At 38.3% G+C, this 19444-nt stretch overlaps 1 protein-coding gene across 1 annotated transcript in view; it reads right to left on the bottom strand.

The window, feature by feature from the left end:
* Positions 1–404: 404 nt before the first annotated feature.
* Positions 405–19444, bottom strand: part of gcc2 (GRIP and coiled-coil domain containing 2) — a 69277-nt gene continuing 50237 nt past the window's right edge. The window contains exons 17-23 of the mRNA XM_043691765.2: positions 18953–19074; positions 15854–16030; positions 13542–13759; positions 9333–9527; positions 8054–8193; positions 5977–6178; positions 405–2042 (exon numbers count right to left, since the gene is read on the bottom strand). Of these exons, the coding sequence (XP_043547700.2) occupies positions 1975–2042; positions 5977–6178; positions 8054–8193; positions 9333–9527; positions 13542–13759; positions 15854–16030; positions 18953–19074 (1122 nt within the window). The 3' untranslated portion in view covers positions 405–1974. The remainder of the gene's footprint in view (positions 2043–5976; positions 6179–8053; positions 8194–9332; positions 9528–13541; positions 13760–15853; positions 16031–18952; positions 19075–19444) is intronic.

Below are 19444 nucleotides of genomic sequence, written 5' to 3'. Positions count from 1 at the left end.
AACCACAAGGGATGAATATGGATTTCTCCAGCTTCCTCATTTCCCCTCCCCCCCACCTTTTCTCACTCCCAACCCTCAGACTCAGCACCGCCTTCTTGATCTGCAATCTTCTTCCCGACCTCTCCGCCCCCACCCCCCTCTCTGGCCTATCACCCTCACTTCCTTCCACCTATCGCATTCCCAATGCCCCTCCCCTAAGTCCCTCCTCCCTACCTTTTATCTTAGCCTGCTTGGCACACCCTCCTCATTCCTGAAGAAGGGCTTATGCCCGAAACGTCGATTCTCCTTCTCCTTTGATGCTGCCTGACCTGCTGCGCTTTTCCATTCAACACTTGTTACCAAGCTAAAACGTGATTCAGTTCTAACATTTCACAAAATATCTCTGTAGCAAAAATATTGATATATTAGAACAGAAATATCGTTTTATTAGAGAAGCAATAGTTGATAATGAATTGGACTCAGAGATTGCTTATTGGTAATAAGTCTAAAATATGGATGCTGATTACAGGTGGAAGATCTACTTACAAGCCTGCATAAGCAACAGATCCTTGAGATTAACCTTCATGGGTCTTATTTTATATGAATAAATAGAAGCCCTTTTTCCTATTCCAGTGGAAGATAATCAGGGGCTCATCACAAAGTATAAGGCTATTGGTAATAAACTGCAAGTAAATAATGTCACAATAAAAGTAGAACATCAGAAGTGAAAAATTATTTAACTAGGGAATATTCTCAGGAAGGAATGGGAAATCAAGACATCCATCATCTCACCACTCTCACACAATTCCAAGTTCTGTAATGCTGAAGATGGCAGACAGCAAACTAAACAAATAGCCTTTTGGTCACTGTTAGTGAATGGCTAATGGAAATCTGGAGAAGGGAAGGAGGAAACAGAAAGGTCCTTTGTATCCAGAGATTTAAAAAAATAAAAATTTACAGAAGAATCATCATATCTCAATACGTAGGTATATATTTCCAGAAAACAAAGAAATAAAGTGCATGTACATGGTACATGTAAAATAATTATTTAGATCCCTTGATTGAAAAACTCAGTACACTGTAATGCATAAACAATGCTGAAAGAAATCATGTAGTTTGTTAAAAAAAAATATTCATTATTCAAGGTTCCATAAACCAACTTCACCTTTCCTAAGAGTGTCCAAATCCTTCAGTCTTTCAGCGTGAATCACTTTGATTTTTCTACGTTTTTCAGCATGGTTTATTTTTGCTGTTGATTTATTCTGCAAAGATTACTATTTGCTCATCAAAGTTAAATAAATTAAATATACATCTAATCTCAATAAACACATGACTGATTTGCTAAGGAGCTTTATATGACAACTAGAATTCCATTGTTACTGGATAAATGCTTCCATGCATTTGTATAATGCTTAAACTTAAATTTGCAAATTTCAATTATGTACAAAATCAATAAACTCTGAATTTTGAATATAAATATATTCTACATTCCATCCACCTTTTAAATATTTTAAAATATTTTGTTAGAGATTATGACTTAAGTTGACTAGTTCTTGCTATGTCTAAATTATCGCATCCATAAGTAGATTCTACATTAGAAAACACCAAACATCTGTAGACCCTTTACAATAATATACAAAATAAATGGTTTTTGTCATGTTTAGTGTCATCAGCTGAATGCTAGCATTGCTTTCACATTATTGGAATAAAGCTAATTACAAATTTACTTTACATTTAAAGATCAATAAACATCTGTGCAGGTTTTGCCTTCCAGTTTCAGTTCTTCCCAATTATGCTGTACAATTTAGAAGAATGAAAAAAAGTCAATGCACAAGACAACAAATATACAATGAACTTACAAACCAAATAAGAAACACTAAACAAATGGCTTGAGAACAAGTTTGTCATAAGGCAGTTTTCCTCAATAAATTCAACAACCATCTTCTCTTTTTAAAAAGGCTGAAATGCAAACGTATCTTGCCCAATCGATCTTTATCACAGTCCAGACCAGTTGTGAAAATACGAGGCCCAACCTGATGGCCGTGAAGTGCTTTCATCTTCTCCTAAAATAAAACAAAATTAATAAAGTGAATTTTATTATAATACCTTGAAATTTGGTGCACAACTTTCACATAGTACTGTTTTGTTCAACAACTAGTGGGTGGCACGGTGGTACAGTGGTTAGCACTGCTGCCTCACAGCACCAGAGACCCGGGTTCAATTCCCGCCTCAGGCGACTGACTGTGTGGAGTTTGCACGTTCTCCCCGTGTCTGTGTGGGTTTCCTCCGGGTGCTCTGGTTTCCTCCCACAGTCCAAAGATGTGCAGGTCAGGTGAATTGGCCATGCTAAATTGCCCGTAGTGTTAGGTAAGGGGTAAATGTAAGGTTGCGCTTCGGCGGGACGGTGTGGACTTGTTGGGCCGAAGGGCCTGTTTCCACTCTGTAATTAATCTAATCTAATCTAACAAGAAAAACTGCACATCTCCCCATATCATGCAAAATGACTGGTCAAGAGAGCAACACATTTGTAAACCGCCGATACTGTTTTAATACTGGCAAATTGAAACGGCACAGTTAGACGCAGAAATAGGACTCAATGACTTTTAACCTGGTCCCTCCCAACACTTTTGGGCAAACTCCTGGCATATGTTTGGTGCTTCGCTGTCACTGACAGATGTCAGAAAGGTAATGAGCAAGCAACAAAATTGGAAAATATTTACTGATGTACAGGTTTGAAATAAAAATTTTAATTTTAGCTGTTCCCTGTCAAATCTGCTGCACTAATGACCAAAATCTCCCATGAACCACTTCTATCTTGCAGCCAATGGGTGAGGAAAGTACAAGCCTATTTCCCTCTCGTAACTTTTCATTTGGAGAAAAATCTCTCCTGTAACAGACTGGGAATTCACTTTCTGGGAAATCAGTCCAAGCACAGAATGTTGCTTAGTTGTAAGGCAGCCTCCTTTAAGGCATTAGATATTAAAGAGAAATGTTATGGAGTTTGCAAAGGGAGCCTGGATGATGAAATTTCTGCCTTATATGGATGTTCCTTTATACTAGGTAAAAGCAATGACTGCAGATGCTGGAAACCAGAGTCTAGATTAGAGTGGTGCTGGAAAAGCACAACAGTTCGGGCAGCATCCGAGGAGCAGGAAAATCGACGTTTCGGGCAAAAGCTATACAAATAATAAAAACAGATTTTCTGAATAACATTTGTAATAGCTGACATTATTTGACTGGACAATGATGTACTAATGGACATGATTAGAGTTTAAAAGTGTGTCCCGGAAAAAACACAGGTCAGGCAGCATCTAAGGAGCAGTAGAGTCAATGTTTCAGGTATAAGCCCTCCATATAGGAATGTGGAGGGGGGGAAGGTGCTGAGAAATAAACGGGGCTGAGGCTGAAAGTGGTGGGTGGGGGGAGGGGGAGAAAAGGGCTGATGGTATGGTTATAAGTGGAAGCAGGAGGCAGATGACAGTGATAAGTCAGTGGAGAGGATGAAACAGATAGGTGGGAAGGAAGATGGACAGGTAGGTCAGGTTAAGAGGGCATTGCTGAGTTGGAGGATTAGATCTGGGGTGAGGTGCAGGGTGGGGAGATATGGAAAGTGGTGAAGTCAATGTTGATGCCTTGCGGTTGTCAGGTCTCAAAGCGGAAGATGAGGCATTCTTCCTCCAGTCGGCAGATGGCTTTGATTTGGCAGTTGGGGGGTGAGGGGAGCCAGGATTTGCATGTCCTTGGGGGAGTAAGAGAGGGAGATGAAGTGGTTGGTCACAGGGCAGTGGTCTTTTTGGTGTGCGCGGACTAGTAAGAGCGTTAGCATTCAGACAAAAAAGTAAGTCAATTAACATGTGACAACCATACTTGTGCTATCAAACATGAGAATCAAAGTTACTGTCTGTATTGCCCTGCTCCTCCTGTAGCTTCAATAAACTAACTTGTGAAAGACTTGACATTACAATATAAGAAAGCCTATGTAGTTGTGTCTAGTCACTAAATAAAGAGAAAGTGAGGACTGCAAATGCTGGAGATCAGAGTTGAAAAGGGTGATGCTGGAAAGCACAGCAGGTCAGGTAGCATCCGAGGAGCAGAAGAGTCGACGTTTCAGACATAGGCTCTTCATCAGGAATGTAATCTTACTGCGATGCCCCTTCCAAGGATGCCCACCTTGACGAAGTTCTCCTCTTCCCTCCACAAGGACCATAGCGAGTTTCTCTCTCTCTCACTGCACCCACCCATGTTGTCTCCTCTGCCCTGAAGCTCTTTAGCCATGTCCTGAAGCAGACCCGCTACTACAGCCACATGTCCTTCCTCAGTATCTGTCTATGCAACAGAATTATCTCATATGGATTCAAGACTACATTCAGACCATCATTATTTGGACCTGACCAAGACAATCACTACCGACGGCAAATACAAAGCCTCCAGAAATGATTCTCCACCTACTCTCCCTGCAGTCAGCCCTATCCCAGCTCAGGGCCACACTTTCTAATACCCCTTTTGAAAGGCATTTGTATGTTAAATTAATCATACTTATACTTTCCATTTCTGATTTTGCAGCAAAATGCACTCAGTAATAAGAGTTCAATTTGATTGCTGAAGGAGATAGACAGTCGCTTGTGATGTTCACACAGGTCCATGATCTCCAGTAGAGGGTTCTGCATCCAAACAGCTTTCTCATTACTGCAAGTTCAAGTATAAGGTCCCTTGGAAAATCTGTGGGCAACTGTAAGTGCAATGGGGCACTCTTTTCACTAAAGAGAGCGGATTTCAAACTCCAACCCAATAACAAGCTGTGGGAGGATAAACTGTTTCCTCTAACAAGTGAATCAATAACCAGAGATCACTGTTTAAATAACTGATAAAATAGTAAAGGGCAAGTGAAACATATTTCTATATAGAGGGCTGAAACATGAGGTGAAATGGTGAAATCAGATTCTACAGGAGTTTTCAAATGGCAATTGGGCATATGGTTGAAGTTCACTAATTTGTAGGATTATGAGGATAACATTATGGGGTGGCTAAAGTAACATAGCTTTGCTTGTTCTGGTCTCACAGCATTGTTGACCAGGCCAGTCTTCTGAAGACACTTCAAGAAGGTAGCCCAGACCCTAACCTCTCTAGTTGTTTTAAGCAGGTATAAAGTGAATATTCCAGCAGTGATGCAATTGCCCAACCACTCAGTTTTAAACAAAATAGAATTTATTTATAGACTACTGAATGAAACATGAACAAAGGAGAACCGAATTTAGAATAACAACCTATCTGAAAACCCAATTGACTCTTATCGCAACTTAGCGCTGTTCCAAATACTTGCTAAATCCGCTCGGCAAAAAAAAAGGTAAAATCAAACACAGGTTCTTATAGGAGAGACGTCAGAGAAAGAATCAGCATGGAACGTCTCTTCCCAGCAGCTGTTTCTTCAGGTCCCCAGCTGAAACTAAACCAAACTAGAAAAGAAACCTGAGCTGGGAGAACTGGCCTTTCATTGTACAAGTGTTTTTTTTAATTTAAAAGCCTTTTCAAGTGGATATTTTCAGATATATTGGAAACTCTGCCTTAATGACCCGCCTTGAAAAAGGACAACATAACCTTTGCCACATTGCCACAACAGCAACAGCATCCATTGTAGAGACCTATTTTACAGACTTTAAGTTCTATTACAAAAACCTATAGAGAGCCTGAGTGCATATGTGTGTATTGAACAGAGTCAGTCACTGAAGTCCAGGCCAAAATATGGGTTTTTTTTAGTCAACCTGTTCAGACATGTTATGACACACCTAGGCAGGTGGGACATAAACCCAGATCTTCTGGCTCAGAGGTAAGGACACTACCACTAGACAAGACCCACTAAGCTAATATTTGTAATGGCACTATAAATAACAACAGTTTGGAACCCACTAACTTAATATTCAAGAATTGCTCACAAGCTGATTGGATTCCTGAATAAGAGAACAAAAGTCCATGCTTCAAGTTTTAAGTTTCAAATTTTACCTTGAGCTATTGCAGATAGCTTGCTTCGCTCCTCTGGGCTCAGTTGTAACATTGTGTCAATTACTGGAAGGAGGCTTTGCTTCTCACTACCTGCATTTAGGAATATGAACTTCAATATAACATTCTTCAAATACTCCAGGTTTGCGATAGATTTTTCACGTTCCTGGTTTCTCTCTAGTCTTCTCACTTCATTCTTCAGCAGCTATGTGGAGAAAAGAACACTTTGTGACTTGTATATCGAGTTAGGACATAAGATCAGAAAGAAGTATATACTGAACTTAAGCATTCTATGGGTTATAACATTTCCTGGCATCTTTCATAGCCCCAGCACAAGTTTCACATCTGACTTTTTTTTTCCACATTGGCAGAAATTCAATTATAATGAAAGCAATGGGGTTATTCGCTGATTATTTTAAAGGGGTAATTCAACTTTTATTCAGGACAAAGTTCAAACTAAAACAAAAAACTTTTTACATTGTGACTAATTAAACAATCGAGTCAGCTCATTTGCATCAGGGCAATGATTGGAACATGTAAATGAGAGGTGGTGACATAGTAGTCATATCACAAAACTAGTACGGAGGAACGTTGATTATCCGAAGGACATGGGTGGGGAGCATTTTGTTTGGTTAATTGAATGCCAGATAACATAATGTAGCCAAGCATCAGGACCTTGTGATCTTGTTCGGATAATCAAATATCGGGTAATCGAGGTACATCTGTAATCCAGATGCACAAGCTACTGCTCTGATGTTTAAAACTCACTGATGCAGCTGGTGGAAATTAAGTTCAATTAACAAAGCCAATACACCAGCATTCAGGAAACCATTATCAATTGTCATAAAGAGCCATCTTGTTCACTAATGTTGTTTACAGAAGGAAATCTGTTATCCTCACAGTGTTACCTACATGCAGTGATAGCATCTTAACATTGTGTTTGGATTTTAACTGCCTGAAAATTGCTTAAAAGCCTAAATGAATCAAGGTATACAGCCTGTCATTGACCAAAGCACTGAAAAGTGTGGGAGATGCATTGGAATACCATCACCTGCAAGTTCCCCTCCAAGCAACATACCACCCTGACTTGGAAATGTATTGCAGTGCCTCCACGGTCACTAGGCAAAATCCTGCAACTCCCTACCCAACAGCACTATGAATGACTATGAACTACAGGTGATTAAAATAGTGGCTCACCACCACCTACTGAAGGACAAACCAGCAAAGCTCACAGCCCAGAAGGAATTGAACAGGATTTCCAACCCGAATGCTACAACGGCTACTGCTGAAAAGTATTTTTTGTGAATGGAAATGAAGTAATGAAACATACAATTTACTTTGTAGGAGCAATTTACTGCAGATGCTGGAATCTGAACTGAAAACAAAAAATACTGAGATCACAGCGGGTCAGGCATCATCCATGGACAGAGAGCAAGCTAATGTTGAGTTTAGATGACTCTTTAATTTATTAAGTTTTCCTGTGATTAAAAGAATACTAATAAATTGTATTGAATAATTGATAAAAGAATCAGTCAAATCATGTATTCACTGTGGTTTTCCTAAATGCCTGAAGACACCAATGGGAAATTGAGAAAGTACAACTACTAGAAAAGGCAGACAGAGTCTAATGTTGGTAACAAGGAGGTGCAACATCCGGAAAGAAAAGACAAGGCTGGAGAAGGACTGAATGCGTGTTGTCACTAAAACGGAATGGAGGAAGGAAAATATGGCACAGAATTTCAGTTAACAGAAAGAGATGTCTATAATACCTTGTAAGGAATGGCTTAAAACATATAGATGGCCTCCCTCCCTCTTACCTGTTCTTGTGACATACATCAGAAGATGACTATTGTAACACACCATAGTACCTAACAATATAGGACTACACATTTCATCACATAATCCTAAAAGTCAAATGAGTTGCATATGATTCTTACTCCTGGTATCAAGGAAGATAACATCTAACAAGAATCAGATTTATTGAAGAACTACGAACTACACTTTATCTTATATTCTTTGAAGAAATAAATAGATCTGGCACTACTTAATTAAGTGTTCCATCCACTGAACGTATACCTACTGTGATTTGTTCCATAAGGATGGCATTAGTAGCTTCAGTCTCACGCAAGAGGCCATTCAAATGGTCAATACTCTTCGTAGCTGTATTTAATTTCTGTGTTATTTCTTCCTTGGTTGGCTCTGGCTGCCATTGTGCAACATCTGCAAATCATCAATGGAATAGGGAGAACAGTTCTCTGGTTAACCTCGGTGTAGAAGAATTTTAGTTGCTTTTCTGAAGCTTTTTTTCTAGAAGTAGTAGTCAAAAGTAGCTTCCCTAGTTTTTTTTTTAAAAACTCCTGGACTAGCAGACATTTTAAATCTGCATTCTTAATTGTTTCCCAAATTCTTTCCCTTCATAAATAAACCACCAACACTGAGGGGAAATGCAGCTGATGTATTTCTAGATATGTAACAATACTGTTCTCAACCAAAAACTTACAAAATATAGAAATGGTGTCCTAAAATGGTTCATGCTCAGGTCTGCCTTTCCTTGTTGGGAAATTGTTAATTTGCAAGATTTTCCTTGTCAGTTTCAATATACAAAGAATACAATTTAGAGTCAAGAGTCATAGAGATGTACCCTTTGGTCCAACTCGTCCATGCTGACCAGATATCCCAACCCAATCTAGTCCGACTTGCCAGCACCCGGCCCATATCCCTCTAAACCATGTACCCATCCAGATGCCTTTTAAATGTTGCAATTGTACTAGCCTCCATCACTTCCTCTGGCAGCTCATTCCATACACGTACCACCTTCTGCATGAAAAAGTTTCCCCTTAGGTTTCTTATATCTTTCTCCTCTCACCCTAAACCTCTGGCCTCTAATTCTGGACTCGCCCACTCCAGGGAAGAGACTTTATCTATTTATCCTATCCATGTCCCCCATGATTTTATACACCTCTATAAGGTCACCCGTCAGTCTTTGAAGCTCGAGGGAAAACAGCCCCAGCTTATTCAACCTCTCCCTATAACTCAAATCCTCCAACCCTGGCAACATCTTTGTAAATCTTTTCTGAACCCTTTCAAGTTTCACAACATCCTTCCAATAGGAAGACTACAAAAATATGTTTCATAGCAATTTTTGCAAACACATAATAACGATTTTTAAGATTTAAAAAAAAAGACTTATTATGTTTTGAGGATAATTGCCCTTAATTGCCCATAAAATAAAGTAGTTTTCTTAAAATAATCACCAAGAAAGAAAAGTTTATTGCTTTACAAATATTTTCATTATCTTTCCATATCAGACAAATTAGCTAAACATTCCAAGGCTGTTGTAAATTTAAAACTCAACCAACCTAATGCTGTCTCAGGGGAAGTGAGTAATTGCTCAAGAGAGGCAACTTGGGTATTGGAAGAAGATACCGATTCTGTTTCAGTCATCTCCATTCCTTCTCCTTCTCCACGGTCAATTGAATTGATATCTATCACAGATGTGTCCACATTTCTTCTGTCACGTAGGATCTTCCCAGGTGGCTCAAGTGGTGCAGGGTCTTACACAATTAAAAAAGCAAACAAAAATAAGACTTCCTCGTGGTGATGAAACTGGTGCTTTAACAGTAAATGGATACTATGGAAATTCATGCAACGTGTTGTAGAGGCTTTGATCAGAACTATTCATATAATCTTGAAAAGAGACATATTACTAAAATACATTAGCTTTATAAAATCATAAACTACATCAACAATGGGGTAAATATTCTCATTTATATGAACTTAAATATTAAATACCTATCACTACACATTCTTTTCCTGATGGTATTTGTAAAATTTTTCTGCAGGGTCTGGACATTGAATACTGTCTTTTTAATATTCATCCATGGGATTATGAGCATTACTATCACAGCCAGCACTTATTGCCCATCCCTGATTGTTCACAAGAAGCTCGTGTTGAGCTGCCTTTCGAAACCACTGCAGTGCTTACAAAGTCTAAGTACAAAATTCAAAAGGGCATTTTTTGTTCATTCATGGGATGGGGGTGTTGAGGTGAGACCATTACTTATTGCCCATCCCTAATTGAAATGGAAATGTGAAGGTGAGCTGTATTCTTCAACTGCTGCAGTCCTTCGACTGTGTACTCATGCACACTGCTGTTAGGAAGTCTGTTCCATGATTTTGATCCAGTCACAATAAAACAACAGTGGTAGAGTTCTGAGTCAGGATGGTGTGGGGCTTGGGGAGCAACTTGCAGGTAGTGGAGTTCCCATGTACCCGCTGCATTTTTCCCTCTTGGTGGTTGAGGATGCTGCTTTGGAAGCTGCTGTCAAAGGAGCCTTGGTTAGTATCAGTGCTGAATGGAATGTATGTTGAAGGACGAGAGTGGCATACCAATCAATCCTTTGTCCTGTCAAGTCTTAAGCTTCAAGTATTGTTGGAGTAATATCTATCTAACAAGTGGACAGTATTCCATCACAATCCTGAAGTATGAAACTTTATTGCTGGAACAGCACAGCAGGTCAGGCAGCATCCAGGGAACAGGAGATTCGACGTTTCGGGCACCGGCCCTTCTTCAGGAATCCTGAAGTATGCCTTGCAGATGGTGGAAAGGCTTACAGGAGATAGGTGGTGAGTAACTCATCACAGAATTCCTCGTCTCTAATATGCTTTTGCAATCACACTATTCTTTTGCTGCTCTAGTTAAGTTTCAATCAAAGATAAAGCCCAGCAGATTGATAGTAGGAACTCAGCGATGGCAATTCCATTGAACATCAAGGGACAATGATTCAATTATCTCATGTCTTGTCAGGCATCTCTGGCACAAATGTAAATTATTGTCCAGATCTTGCTACATTTGAACATAGATTGGTTCAGTACCTGAGGAGTTACGAATGATTCTGAATATTAGGTAGTCATCAGTGAATATCCCTACTTCAGAGGATTCATTTGTGAACATGCTCATTTTTGACCTTATGATGGACAATTGATATATCTGAAGCTAACTGGGCTCAAGACACTGCCATGAGGAACTTCTGCACAATGTCCACAAGCTGAGATGATTGGTCTCCAACCACTATCACCGTTTTTCCTGCGACAATACTCCATTCAGCAAGGAGTTTTCCCCGATATCTATTGACATCAATTTTCCTTTTCCCCTTGATCTCACACTTGGTTAAATGCTATGCTGATGAGCTACTTATTCTCACCTCAACTTTTACTACTATACTATATTATTTCATTCAGTCAAAGACTATTATGGATGCCTTTCAGGGAAACCACAACTATCTAAAGGAGAATGGATTTAGCTACGTGAAGAAATTGGAAGCAGACTTCTATGGAGCAAGAATACTGCAATGGGCTAACTGGACTGAATTATGTCATATGCATTACAATCTTCTCAACATTTCTTCTAACTTTAACACCATTACCACTGTCTGATCACCTTCGGCCTCAAATAATAAACGTCTTCCCCACAAACCTTCCTTTCCCCCACTAGATAACTCACTTCCAGAAGAATTACTAGGTTTTCCAACTGATCAGTTGCGATGCACTCTGAAGAGTTATGATATTATCACTTTTAAATGAAGGCTTGTGACATACTATTTGAAAAATTGGGTTCTAAAATGGACAGAGAAAGCTTTAGGTTTAAGTTTGAATTGTATTTCTATATTACGCTTGTTGAGAAAGATGCTTTAATATCACTTTGAACTGAGTTGTGTTGGGCTATCTGAACTTTATTTTCATTTTAATGAGATTTTCAAAACACTCGAGGCAAATAGCTTACTGCTTAGAAGGACAAAAAGTATAATTGGCTTATTGACAAGATATCCAATAGCATAGGGACACAAACAAACAGTTTTCTTTTAGAGAGAACCATCAAGACATTGAAGTGACTGTGAAAGGTTTCCCAGAGCGAGACAGAGCGAGACAGAAAAAGGAGGGGCAGCAATACAGTTTAGCAGTCTCTAGAACAGCCAGGGCAGGAGATAAAAGTCCTGATAATCTCCAGGAACAGAAGACCATGGAAAATAAATTTAAGAAGTATAGGTTAAGTAGCAAATGAGTTGTGTTAGCACTTTAAGAACCTCATGAAGATATGTTAATTGAAGCTAGCAAGCAACACATGAATTAAGTTTGTCAGAAAGAAACCACATATAGCTGTGTCAATTGAAGAAGGAACTTTAGCGTGGAAACACTGTATTCCTTCACCATGGTTTAGGTATCTGCAAGGTAGTTGTTGAAGAGAAAAAGAATGGTTACATCTTTATTGCTGCTATTTGTACTAAAACAGTTGCAAATAATTCTTATATGGTGCAAAAATAAGTTGTTTCTTTTTGTTTTCTGCGAATTTCCCTTTTTTAGTATAAACTTTAACGTTCTGTTAAAAGTACATTGGTAGCCTCTTGTGAATTTGCTCAGTGATTGACCACCAAGTTAACTAAATTGCAAAAGTAAAGCCTATGGTCTGTCAAGCCAGGTTTTGCTCTGTGATCTGACTTGTCCAGTGTTAACAATAGCTGGGATCATTACATATGGCAGATAAGATCAAGAACAGAATCTCCCAATCACCATTATTGAAATAGATGGTATGATGCTGTTATTTAATTACACTGTAATAAAAAGGATTCTTTAAGAAATACTTACATGCAATGAGAAATATTTTACTCTTAATGGGAAAATATCAGACACAGAAGTGTCAATTTGAAATGCATGTAACAATGACAAATTACCACTCCTTCAGTGTTACTGGGTCAAAATCCTGGAATTCCCCAATGTGGATTCCTACAATAAATGGACTGCAACAATTCAAGGTGGGTGAAAGATCACCACCATTTCAAGGGCAACTAAATGATGGGCAACAAATGCTGGCTCAGCCAGCGATGCCCTCATCCTAAGAATAATCAGAAGATTAATGAAGCATTATTTCAATTGCAACCATAGGTAAACTGAAAGGGACACATCATATATTTCTGTTAACTTAAAAGAACACACACAACTCTCTAATTTGTAACTCAAAATAAAGCAAAATACTGCAGATGCTAGAAATCTGAAACAAAGTGCTGCTGAAACTCAGCAGGTTTGGCAGCATTTGTAAACAGAGAAAACAAATTAATATTGAGTCCGATATGACTCTCTGTCAAAACTACAGAACTGTTCTGAAGTCATATTGGACTTGAACCATTAACTCTGTTCCTCTCTAGACAGATAGTGCCAGACCTGTTGAGTTTCTCCAGTACTTTCAGTTTTTAATCTAATTTGCAACATTTCACAACATTTTAACAACTTGTATAAAAAACTGTAGTGTGCTTTATAAATTAGAGATAACAAGAATACAAATTGTGGTATGGTATCTAAATAAATCTAAAATTATAGTCATTTTAATCAACTTGTTTGCATATGTGATGTCACACCTCTGGGCAGGTGCGACTAAACTTGGATATTCTAGCCCAAAGAGAGACAGACCCTACACCACTATGCCACAACAGCCCTCATCTAAAATTATACCCTGTATAAAGACTTAGTCTCTCACTGACAGATGGTTATTCTACAGGTTCTACATTGAGACTTACTTGCTAAACTGCTTTCAGTTTTAAGCTGGAAGATCTGTGCCTCCATTTTAGTTAATTGTTTCTGTAACATTTCAACGGTCTTCTTGTGATCTTCCTGCAGGTTCTGAATTTGCTCACAGAAGCTTTTCTGTGCTGCTTCATTCTGGGCAATCATCTGGCTCACAGTCTGAGCATGCTCTGATTTCAGCAAGGCATTTTCAGACTGCACACAGCAAAGTCTGCAATATTTAAAAATATAACTTCATTTTAGCACAATCATGAAACAAAATGTAAATCTTATAATATTTCATGCTGGACTCCACCTTCCCACCCATGCATTAAGTGAATAGATAAGAGATTACTATGCTAGTTTATGTTCGTGCTCTTCCACAATTGGTTTTAATAGATTTACATCAATGGCAACATCTCAGTTTTCTCTTTTTATTAAATAGTTCAGTTTTGAAATACTCAGTTGAATTGAGGATTTCAACAAATCTGGATTTTCCAATATCACATGATTATAGCAGCATTTCATACCCTCTCAGCACATCATACCTGCACCAACTCGATAAAAGTGAGAATGTTTTGCTCAGTTACACAAAATATTGGTGAAAATTGAACAGTGTTTTAGTCTCCTTATGTGAATGGAAACAGAGGCAGTTCAGAAGAAGTTTATTAAATTACTTAGAATGAATGGGCACTGTCATGAGGACAGGGGTGGGAGAGACTGGGTTTGATTCCAGGGGCATTTGAAAGAGCGGGGTGGTTTGATTGAAGTACATAAACTTTGATGGGTCTTGAAAATGATGTTGCCTCTTGTGGGTGAGTCCAGAACTTGGGTCACCAATTTAAAATTAGTGTTGCCTTTTAAAACAGAGATGAGAAAAATTCTTTTTTGTCAGGGTTTGAAACTTCTGCCTCAGGTAGGGACAGGGTCATAAAATTATTTTTAAAACAGATATTTTTGTTATGAAGGGAATCAAGATTTGTTAGGAGTAGATGGAAATGAGGAATTTGATACAAACACTTCAGTCATGGGGACCTTACTGAATGGCAGAGCAGACTTAATTGACCGAATATCTACTTCTGTTCCTATTCTATATATAGCATATTTATAAGTCTGGAGTTTAGTAAAGTTATCTGTCGTATGGGTAGGTATTTCATTAGTCAAACAGCATAAAATCCATAGAGGGTAAAAATCTTAACCAAGCATCTCAATTTGATTTATGATCTGAATTACAGTGAACTAACTGCCCTCAACAGAAATCATTCTGTACATGTGCAAGCTTACATGTAAACAATAATACATCTCATTCCTGAATGAGATCACATTTACAAATTATATTTCTGTAACACAATTGCTTTGTGGTGTTCTGATTGTATAACAGAAGTTGCTGATGTTTTGAGATAAATAAATCATTAAATGGTCCATTGTACTTCAACTAAAAGCAGACTATTCATATGCAAAGATTATTAGAATTTTAATTATAGTGGAATAAAATGGGCGACGTCAAAATGTATTGAAAATTAGTTTCATGAAGCAGATCTGAACATTTAATAAAAACCTGAAAAAAACTGCAGATACTCAAAATCTGAAACAAAAAAACCGAGCTTGCTGGAAAATCTCAGCAGGTCTAGCAGCATCTGTGGAGAGAAATCAGAGTTAACATTTTGGGTCCGGTGACCCTTTAAGAGTTAACATTTCGGGTCACACTGTGATTTCTCTCCACAGATGCTACCAGACCTGTCGTCATTTTCCAGCAATTTCTGATTTTATTTCTGAAAACATGTAATATTTGCTTTGTGAACAACAAAATTCAGAGAGCACCTCTAATTTATTTACATCAAGTATGTGAAAATAGCCAGTATTCTTTACGAAGAAATTTCAATCAACATCTTAAAAGTCTTGAATAACAGGACCTCAATGCTTAAAAACATCTCTTGGTGTGCCCAATTTGCAGAACTATTACTTTGATGCAACTCCAGATTTATCAGATATGTACCTACTCAACATTCATCTCATATCAAATATGCAAAAACATCAATTTGTTTTCCAGGTTAAAGAATGGATGTTGTCAAAATTTCTGTTCTGAATGATACTAATGGAAAAATGTCTGGCTTATAGGGTGTAGAAAAAATGCAATATCATAATAATACATTAGATATTTGTTATATCACGTGGCAACAGTACAAATAAAATTTTAACAGTTAGTCAAGTTAGTCAAACTAATTCACCAAGAGATTGCTTTTAAGAAAATGAATAACTTATAACCAATTAAGGCTATCTTCTGCTGTTGGTTTTAGAAGCTCGAAAATGCAAAAAGAAAACATACTTTTCTCGAATCTCAGCCTCCTTGGACACAGTTTCTTGGAGAATCTTGTTATGCCGTTCCAGCAGCAGGTCATGCTCCAATTGTAGAGCCTGTAACTCACCCGCATTGGCTTGTAGACTGCAATGAGTCTCCTGTAACTTTGCCTTCAGCTGATCAACCACCTTTTGAAGCTGTTCCCTAAAATGACAAAATGTATACATTCATTCAGCACAACTGTGCTTTTAGCACATCAGTGGATGTTAATGACCAAACAATCCCACAGTGCATGCAATGTAATTTCATAAAGGAGGAATGAGTTAGATTTTCATTTTTTGTTTGGTTAGCGATTGTAGTGGGGACTGCTTCAAAATGGCAACACAGTAATCGACTAGAGAAAAACTGACACCAGAGTTTTATTCCCCAACAAGTACAAACTAGTTAAGGGCAAGAACTGGCTATTCAGCCCATTACAACTTAGCCTTTGAACATCTTAAACTTCTTTAAAATATACATTCAATTGAACAAATTGTTATTCCATATTGGCTCGAATGAGTCATTTTAGAGGAAAATAATAAAAATAAACATGTAATTCCAAATGATTTCACTCTTTGAAAATTTTTAAAAACTTTTAAAATTACTTTAAGTACATTTATCTTCTCTGATCTTACTGGTCAAATTCGCCTTTATGTAATATTCTATGTCCAACTTCTATGTTTACCTTGATACCCTTCCTACATACACTATAACCTTCGGCACTATACTATTTAACAAACATTTATTTCATTATTTCTCTTAAAAAGTAGTTATTCTTTGTTGTCCTTTTACTGGACCCAACCCAATGCAATTTTGTTGATGTAGCAAATTTAACATTTAAAAAAATCATAAATACACTCTGACATTACGTTACTTTAAAATAATCTTTGACTTAACATAATTCAACTGTATACCCCAACATGCCACTTACTTGACATTTGTCAATTTTTAAAAATTAATCTGTAGGAGGTGGGTGTTGCAGAGCTTATTGCCTATTCCTTATTATCCTGAAAAAAGTAGTGACACAAGTAGAGGCTTGAACTGCTGAGGTGCACATATTGTAGGTACACTCAGTCAGTTAGGAAAGGAGCTCTAATTTTGACATAGCTATTCTAACAGAACAATAATATAGTTCGAAGTCAGGATGGTGTGGGAATTCAAGCAGAACTTCCAAATAGTAGTGCTCCTATTATTTGCTGCCCTTACCCTTTGAGGTGATAGAAGTTGCAGATTTGAAAGGTAATGTTTAAAGAGCATTGGGGAGTTAGTGCACACTGCTGCTAACCATAACCATGCATTGGTGTTGCAGGAAGTAAATATTAATGGTTCCGAATGGGTTAGCAGTCAAACAGAATACTTTTTTTGGATTGTGTCAAACTTCTTGAGTGTTGTTCGAGCTGCACTCATCCAAAAAAAGTGGAGAGTATTCCATCACACTCTTTCCTGGTGCCTTCTATGTTATGCGCAAGCTTTATGGAATTAGGTGGTAAGCTAATTGCCACAAAATTCAGTATCTAACCTGTTCTTATTTCCACAGTATTTATACAGCTGGTAGAATTCAACTGATGGCTTCAATGTCTGAGGGTTCGCAAATGGTGTTAAACATATGGCCAACAGCAGTGAATATTATCATAAGATCTGAAGTGGCAAAAAGGCTTCGCCTAAGGCACTACCCTGAAGAACTTCTGCAATCATGTCCTGTGGCTGAGATCGCTGATCTCCAACAACCACAACATCTTCCTTTATATGAGGTTTGAACCCAAACAGCCATGGGTACTGATGTTATCACAATTTCTGATGCACTCCCTTCTCCCTTTTTTTTTAGATTAGATTACTTACAGTGTGGAAACAGGCCCTTCGGCCCAACAAGTCCACACTGACCCGCCGAAGCGCAACCCACCCATACCCCTACATTTACCCCTTACCTAACACTACGGGCAATTTAGCATGGCCAATTCACCTGACCTGCACATCTTTGGACTGTGGGAGGAAACCGGAGCACCCGGAGGAAACCCACGCAGACACGGGGAGAACCGTGCAAACTCCACACAGTCAGTCGCCTGAGGCGGGAATAGAACCCGGGTCTCTAGCGCTGTGAGGCAGCAGTGCTAACCACTGTGCCACCGTGCCGCCTTTGTAGAATCTTCTATACCCTCTCCATGACGTCCTGTGTTCTGACATCAGAGAGGCAAAACAATTTTGGGATTCATGATAATTGCTGCACAAATACCTGTATGTTCATGAAATATGAATTTTCTACTCTTTCCTGTTGCCTCCTGTGCATTCCTTTACCAGTGCTATTAGGGTCAGAACTACATTTCTTCACGGTGTCATCTCCGAAGCTAAGAACTGGTTTGACAGCAGCACATGTATAAATATATCTGCACCTCCTGCCTCTTCTTACTTTTCAGGTAGCCATCCATCTACTGCCCTGAATATTGATACTTATGGGGTGACCTACTCTTGGAATATAAGATCCAGGAAATTCACATCCTTTCTGATGTCCACAGTGACTTGAGCTCAAATGGTGCAGACACTTCAGACGGACTTGACCCCTTGCCCTCAACCCCAAGAACTATCAAGCATTCAGAAATTCTCACATTGTGTAGGAGTTACAAATCACACAACACCAGGTTATAGTCCAACAGGTTTAACTGGAAGCACTAGAAGGAGTGGCACTCCAAAAGCTAGTGCTTCCAATTAAGCCTTTTGGACTATAACCTGGTGTTGTGAGACTTGTAACTTTGTACACCCCAGTCCAACACCGACATCGCCAAATCATGTGTGGGAGTTGTAAGAAACAGGGCTCATTGCCATCCAGAAGAAAAAAATATATTTCCTGTTTAAGGATCCAGCTAATACCTTGTATTTACTGTTACTATTTACTCTGATTGAAAGAGTATTCGTTTAACTAGTTAAGCCATAAACTGAATACAGTATTTAATAGTTTTCTGATCGTCCTTAAACCACTAATTTTAAATAAGTGTGAAATCATGACTAAACTTAGAGTAAATTTTACAAGTCAAAAAAAAAATCGCACTAAGAGATGCTGTATTGAGGAACATTATCTCAGGCTCTGTAACTCACTTTTCTTCCTGGGTCAAGTCATGTTCATTCTGAGCAACCGATCGGCTCTTCTGCTGTTTTAGGACATTATGTACACGAACTTTGTAACTTTCAAAATCCATTGAAGTTGCAGCCTGTTCAGACTGTAAAAGAACAAGAAATCACTTTGGTGCAAGTATGCAATTTAAAAAGAATGAATTTCTAGCATTTATAAGTAATTTTCAGAAATAATTCTCATTATTTTTCTTTTTTTTCTGATGAAGATTAATTAAATTTTGGTGACTCAAATGGCCTTTCATACTCCATACAGCATTTCCATCCACCACCCTAACCCTTATACTAACCTTTTTGTTACCAATTCATACCCCTCAACCTATCATCTTTTGCCCTACTCCCCACGTCAACTAACTAAGTACTCAACATGGCATAGCATCAGGAGCCATACTGACATTAAATAAAATTGTATATCTATTGATGACATAATTACATAATTACAACACAAATTAAAAAAAC

The sequence above is a fragment of the Chiloscyllium plagiosum genome, unplaced genomic scaffold (genome assembly GCF_037043375.1).
Source record: "Chiloscyllium plagiosum isolate Xiang-an unplaced genomic scaffold, Cpla_swu_hap1 HiC_scaffold_6, whole genome shotgun sequence".
Lineage (NCBI taxonomy): Eukaryota > Metazoa > Chordata > Chondrichthyes > Orectolobiformes > Hemiscylliidae > Chiloscyllium > Chiloscyllium plagiosum.
The sequence above is the reverse complement of the archived record's forward strand: the minus strand, read 5'-3'. Positions and strand labels throughout refer to the sequence as shown.